This window comes from Etheostoma cragini, chromosome 10 (genome assembly GCF_013103735.1).
Source record: "Etheostoma cragini isolate CJK2018 chromosome 10, CSU_Ecrag_1.0, whole genome shotgun sequence".
NCBI lineage: Eukaryota > Metazoa > Chordata > Actinopteri > Perciformes > Percidae > Etheostoma > Etheostoma cragini.
The window spans coordinates 8,605,094-8,611,346 of record NC_048416.1 but is presented as its reverse complement, the minus strand read 5'-3'; the positions used below and the strand labels follow the sequence as shown (position 1 = coordinate 8,611,346).

The following is a 6,253-nucleotide window of genomic DNA, read 5'->3' as shown; positions in this document are numbered from 1 at the left end:
GGAAAATGGCTGCAATGAAACAAAGAGTGAAAAATTTAAAGGGGTCTGAATACTTTCCGTACCCACTGTATGTACATTGTGTAGTGTTCTTTATGCCATGACATATTTCTCCTTTATCTCCTTCCTTACAGTTTTGGGATACATCATAATATGTTAAACAGTAACATCTGTATCTTTTCCTACACTGTAGCTAAACACAGTAGGGCTATTGGAAGGAAATCCTAAAAGTCATACATAATTTGATTAGTAAAAATAAATCAATCCTATTTGAATGCTGAAATATTCAAATATTATTTGAATATTTAAAAAAATAACTACTGAAATTCATTTTATAGAGGAAGATGATCAGCTCCAATACCCAGCCCTAATGCTGTGTTGGGTACCATGTGCCCCTTTTAACATTGAGCACCTGCCCCTTCAGAGGTCTCTGCACGTGCGTGTGTGTGTGTGTGTGTGTGAGTGTGAACCTACATGCCAGGGCGTCCTGTTCCTCTAGGTCTTGCTGAGCCAGTCTAGCTGTCACCTCTTCTACTGGTCTCTCTTTCAGTGTTTCTGACTCTGTGTCAGGGTGAACTACTGCAGTCACTGGGGGATCCTCGTGGCCATGGCACTCTTTGCACTCCTCCTCTGGGGGAACACAAAGACACAATGTAACCTTACTTTCACTAAATACCTTATAGCCATAGTGATGCAGACAAAGTGTAACCGTTTCCTTCGCAGCGGTATTTATTCTGTTATTTAGTGTACAGTGGACCTCAAGGAAGCTTTGCGTTTGGTTTGGGTTAAGTAAGCATTTTCTGATTTACAGCTAACAATATAAAACACATAAGGTTAATCTCCTCTTATTTAGAAAGTGCTTTAAATCCTGACTTACAAATTTAGAATGTTTATTTTCTTGACAATACAAGTACGCTGCAAGTAACAAAACATATTTGAGATGTTTGATACACTTTTTTCTCCCATTTAAAGCACTGATGTGCCATGTCGATCTGTGTCATCTTCAAATTGTTCTGTCCACGACTCAAAGAGATTCTGTTTACTGTCGCAGAGGAGTCCAGAAACTAGAAAAAAATATACACATTTAACAAGCTGGAATCAGAGAATATTTCATAAAAAAAGACCGAAGACTAAAATCGATTAATCCCAAATAAAAATAGTTGGCGATTAATTTGATAGTTGACAACTAATCAATTCCTCTTTGGGGCTCTAATTTAATATAATGAGATTCCACAACACATCAACATTTATGTTTGGCACGGGGCCCTCCATCCAGATTTATAGTATTTGTGGCCCTTCATAGGATTAACTGAATTATGGCACTTCTGATCTATACATTGATTTAAATGTCCAAAGATTAAATTTCTGCTTTAATTCTAAGAATGAAGTGGTGGAGCGGTGCAGCTTATGGTTACCTTTGGCTGCTGTTCCCTCTGTGTCACATGGAGCCGGGACTGACTGGACCTCCCCCATGGCTGAGAGGATGTGAGTAGCCTCTGCTGAAGCCTCTGGGTTGGACACAGATACAGAAGGCACAGAGAGTTATGTGTGTGTGTGTGTGTGTGTGTGTGTGTGTGTTTGTGTGTGTGTGTTGGATTCTATGCACCAGCTGTACAAAGTGAAAGGGAACCACATCTGAATGTCTGAGTTTAGATTAACATTTGGCTTTAGAATTAGGGCTGGGTACAAAATTCAATCCTTTTCAGGCACCGACCGAATTGCCTCCTTAGTATTAAAAAATGCCTCGTCATTGATTTGGGCTGTACCTTTGTGATTTCTTTTGTTTCATAAAATAACTGTTATTTTTTGGTATCCACGCAGTATCTTTTAGGAACAGGTATCGAAGTCACACTATCAGTCAGGTATCAAATATTTTTGAACGATACCCAGCTGTATTTAGGATTTTGGATTATGATTCAGAACAGTTTGGGATTGCTGGGTTCTCTTTAAACAAAGGACTCCAAAAATGTAAATCATAAAATAAAACACGGCCAAAGAATACTAATAAAAACATACCTGTTTGGGGAACAGAACAAATGTTATGCCCACACATGATAGATAGTAAAATTCACCAGAGAAATAAGGGAAGTTATTCAGTGAATCACCTGGTTTTATTGTAAAAATATAATAATACAAAATCTGATTCAAATATAAAATAAGACCAGAGTCATTTTCTTTAGTAGTATTTATCACAGAGCTAGATGTACTGGACTGCATTACAGCGTTCCTCCTCAAGCTGCAACTGCGTTAAATCTAATCTCTAAGTGGAGACACGGCGACGCATGTCGCTCGGGCCATGGCTAGGTAGCGCTGCATTTTACCTAGGTCTACAAACAGTGAATGGCATTTAGCTTAAATGGCAGACTGTAAATTTAATCCATTAACTTCCCGTCAATTGTCTTTCTTATTAAAAAGGACTAAAGGGCAACATGCACCACTGTTGTAAGCTGTGTTTTGGGATGGTTATTCTGCCAGCCTAATGTTTTTAAAAGATATTTATAGTCTGAACCGGACTCTCCAGGTTATTTATTAAAATAATATCTGTTTGTTAATTGGGGTTTAATTTGCTCAAACTTAAGATACATTATTGTTTAACAAATTGTCAGACATAACAGGTAAATGCATAGATTACTTTCAAATAAGTTAACAGACTCATTCTTTCCTGTACGCGGACCGATCATGCTAACTGCCATGCGTAGTCCTCCCACCCCCCCCCCCCATATGCCAGTTCCGAGCCACGAAAACCCTGCTATAATTATAAACTTTGGACAGAAGTTTTTAACAGCTGCACGTTGTCAGCCATTTGGTGAAGACTTGGACAGTGTTTGTCCTCATTATTATTATAATTAAAATTAAATTGTGATATTAAAACGGGTTTTCAGACACGTTGTTGGCTTCTTGCTCAGGAATACATTATATTTAAAAAAAAGGGAATAAATGAAAACTACTACACACGAATAAATAAACTACTGAAAATGTCTAATAAATGCAGAGTGTAAGGAATGATTACTTTATTAAGTACATTCATTATTCAATTAATAAAAGTTCACATTTAAAAAAGGGATTCATAAAAAACATATAAAACAGTCAATGAATACAAAATGTCAGTAGATGGAATAATACCTAAACAGAATTTAAAAATATAATTTGTGAAGCAGTTGCCCCCATCTTCCTATTCTTAGTTGTACTATCCTCAGTTATACTATCCTCAGTTGTACTTTCCATAGTTGTATTATTCTCAGTTGTTCTCACTCTAAAGTGTAGTGAACGGCCAAGGAGCACAGCTAAAGAAGAACAGAAGAAAGCTTACCCTGAGAGATCTCTGTAGGTGCATTAAAACAACAGAGTGCACAGAAAACACTTATACTTCAGCAACAAGTTTGCTTTTCTTTTAAAATGATACGATGGAAAAAGGACCTGATCCCTATGTCAGCCACTGCTCGCGGAAGAGAAACTTAACATCCAGATTAAAACATGTTGCAAATATCAAGTCTCGAGTCACTGTCGATCTTTATATTGATGCAAAACTAGGGTATGCAAATTTGGACGACTATTCATCAGAACAAAGTCCACAAAGTTATCAATTAAAAGCATGCTTTACCAAAAAAAGGGTGCAACCAAATAATGTGCAACTGGTGGAAAAGTTAGTCTGGACCCTGCCATCCAACACACAGCTGATTTCTAAATTAGTCTGGAAATGCACTTGGAATAAGATTAAAGTGTCAAATGTTTTTGAATACTTCAATAGAATTGAATACTTTTTCAGCACCGAATTGCTTCTAAAGTATCAAGTATCGAAAAATGCCTCATCGTCATTCAATACCAAATTTCAGTCTCTAAGGAGTAAATGTCATCAGCGTCAGTGAGCCAATCAGCACGCAGCATATTTTTACCTAGATCTAATCATGTCTGTGATTGGCTGCCTAACATTACACGTCATAGAGACACGCAGGAAAAACTCTACGTTACACCAAGACGGGGCTGAAAAATAAACAAAAATGATTTTTTGTGTGTAAAATTGGTAGCCTGACGTTGTCGTACTCCTAGTCAGATTATGAGAGTGATACTGCTCCATTGGGCGTGTTTCAAATAAACCAGGAAAGAAAACGCCTCTGCACTCAACTAGACAGACCTACAACCAATCAGAGCAACGGAGACCATCGGGGCCAGCTGATAAATTCAGAATCCTGTAGGAATGAAGGCAAAAACATCTTTCCGACTGAAAATAGCCTCAATTGCGGGTCTCTGTCCCTCTTTTAAAAATGAATGCGCTGTTGATATTTTCTATAACAGGCGCGATGGTGGAATCTACACATCTCAGTTCTCCAGCGGCAGCCGTCTTAGCGCTCTTTGGTGACGTGGTTGTTTACGTTACTGTTGATCATCTGTCCATCATCGTATGAAGCCCGCCCTGACTATTTGATTGCTCTAAACAGCTCTGGTTCTCAAAAGTGGGCGGGGCTACGTTCAGCTGGCATCCAGGCTATAAAACTGGCATTGAACAAAGTATCTTTCAGGACCCGGTACCAAAAGTCACAGTATTGGCATCGGAATTGAATATGTTTTAACTATACGCAGCCCTAACAATCAACAGTGGCTCACAGCAGCAAGGCGGCAGGCTGAAAGGGGGGACAAACTGCCAGTACGGAATTTCTGAGTCCGAAGCCAATCAGAGACTTACCTTCTATGCTCTGTGTGGGGACAGGACTCTCTGCCGCCTCCTTTGCCTTTTTCTCAGACTTAGCTTTGGATCCCTTTGCCGGTTTTTCCATCATAGAGGGAGGCTGGGCCATCTCCACCTAAACAGCAGAAACAGTGGTCATTTTAACTGAGAGGCCTGAGATTCTCTAAATGTTTTTGCTTAGAGTGACACGTCACAATCAGTTCTGTACAGAGTCAAATCTATTACCGATGGGCCCTGATTTAAAAACTATCAAGCTAAAAGAATATACAGTGCAAATGGAAAGTATTCACTGAAAATCTTCACTTTTTCTACATGTAGTTATTGTAATAGCCTTATTGCATTTTTATCCTCAAAATTCTACCCATAATACTCCATAATGACAAGTTTTTTTAAATGTTATTAAATGTATTTAGGAGTATTCACAGCCTTTGCTCACTACTTTGTTGTGGCACCTCGGGCAGCAACAACAGCCTTAAGTCTTTTGGAATATGAAGCCGCAACCTTAACAGTCTAATCTAAAGAAGAAGAACTTCCAGCTAGCCTTAGCACATTCCCCCAAAGTGGCGTCAATCCTGACCTGTTTCTTGACAGGGAAGCTGTTGTCTTGAGAGGCGGGTCCTAAAGCAAGACCCAGAAGCCAGTCTGAGAATGGAACCTTGTTCTCCACGGCCGCTCTGAACTTGTGGTCCCATTTGGCGTAGAGTACTGTACCTCCGATGCCTCCGCCTACTGTCAACAAGCCAGCCGCAACCACTTTAGCAGCACCACCACTGTGGGGTAAGAGGACAGCAAAATTAATCTGTTGTCAACATGAGGGGTGACAAAGTTTTGCTAATCATCTAGAGGCCTGAATGTAAAGAGCAAGCCTGTGTGGGATGTGTGTGCGTGTGTGTGTGTTACCTGGATTCTCCAGCTGTGTAGTGCCGGCAGTGTTGCAGATTGGTTAGAGGACTTCTCCTGCAGTTCTTCTGGGGGGGGGCGGGGGGGGGGGGCGGGAGAGAGAGAGAATGGCTATTAGATAGACAGTTCATGCAGTGCTTTTGCTTGATCTTCACATCCTAAAACATGCACAGTTTCAATGTTAACTATTATTCCATTACAAAAACATCTAAAAAAAATCTAACAAGGAAATGTTACAAATTAAAGTAACTGCATGCTACCAGGAATGGCCTTAGTGTTGCTGAGCCGTGAAATTCCCTTAAAAAGTATGGTTTGACTTGATTTCTGCATGTGAGAATGGCTGTAAAATAGCTATTACAGGGAACTCATGCAGAGGCCAATATGTTCTCAGGTGGACTGCACTAGCAGTTTTCAATTCTTATTATTTAGAACGCACATCACAGAAGAGATGTTTCCTCACATCTTTTCCTTGCATCTCTCTCTAAACGTTAAACTAGAACGTGCAATGGCAAAGAGACAAGACACCAATTATTCTTTCCTTTTACCATAAACACTCACCGGCCACTTTATTAGGTACACCTGTCCAACTGCTCGTTAAGCAGCCAATCACATGGCGGCAACTCAGTGCATTTAGGCATGTAGACATGGTCAAGAGAATCTCCTGCAGTTCAA

The 6,253-nt window shown here is 39.8% G+C and overlaps 1 protein-coding gene across 2 annotated transcripts in view; it reads right to left on the bottom strand.

The window, feature by feature from the left end:
• immt (inner membrane protein, mitochondrial (mitofilin)) overlaps nucleotides 1-6,253 on the bottom strand; it is a 21,160-nt gene that overhangs the window by 13,389 nt on the left and 1,518 nt on the right. The window contains exons 2-6 of one of the 2 annotated variants that reach the window (XM_034882837.1): nucleotides 5,582-5,649; nucleotides 5,259-5,451; nucleotides 4,679-4,796; nucleotides 1,413-1,505; nucleotides 472-627 (exon numbers count right to left, since the gene is read on the bottom strand). In XM_034882837.1, the coding sequence (XP_034738728.1) occupies nucleotides 472-627; nucleotides 1,413-1,505; nucleotides 4,679-4,796; nucleotides 5,259-5,451; nucleotides 5,582-5,649 (628 nt within the window). The remainder of the gene's footprint in view (nucleotides 1-471; nucleotides 628-1,412; nucleotides 1,506-4,678; nucleotides 4,797-5,258; nucleotides 5,452-5,581; nucleotides 5,650-6,253) is intronic. The other variant, XM_034882838.1, reaches the window with a different exon arrangement.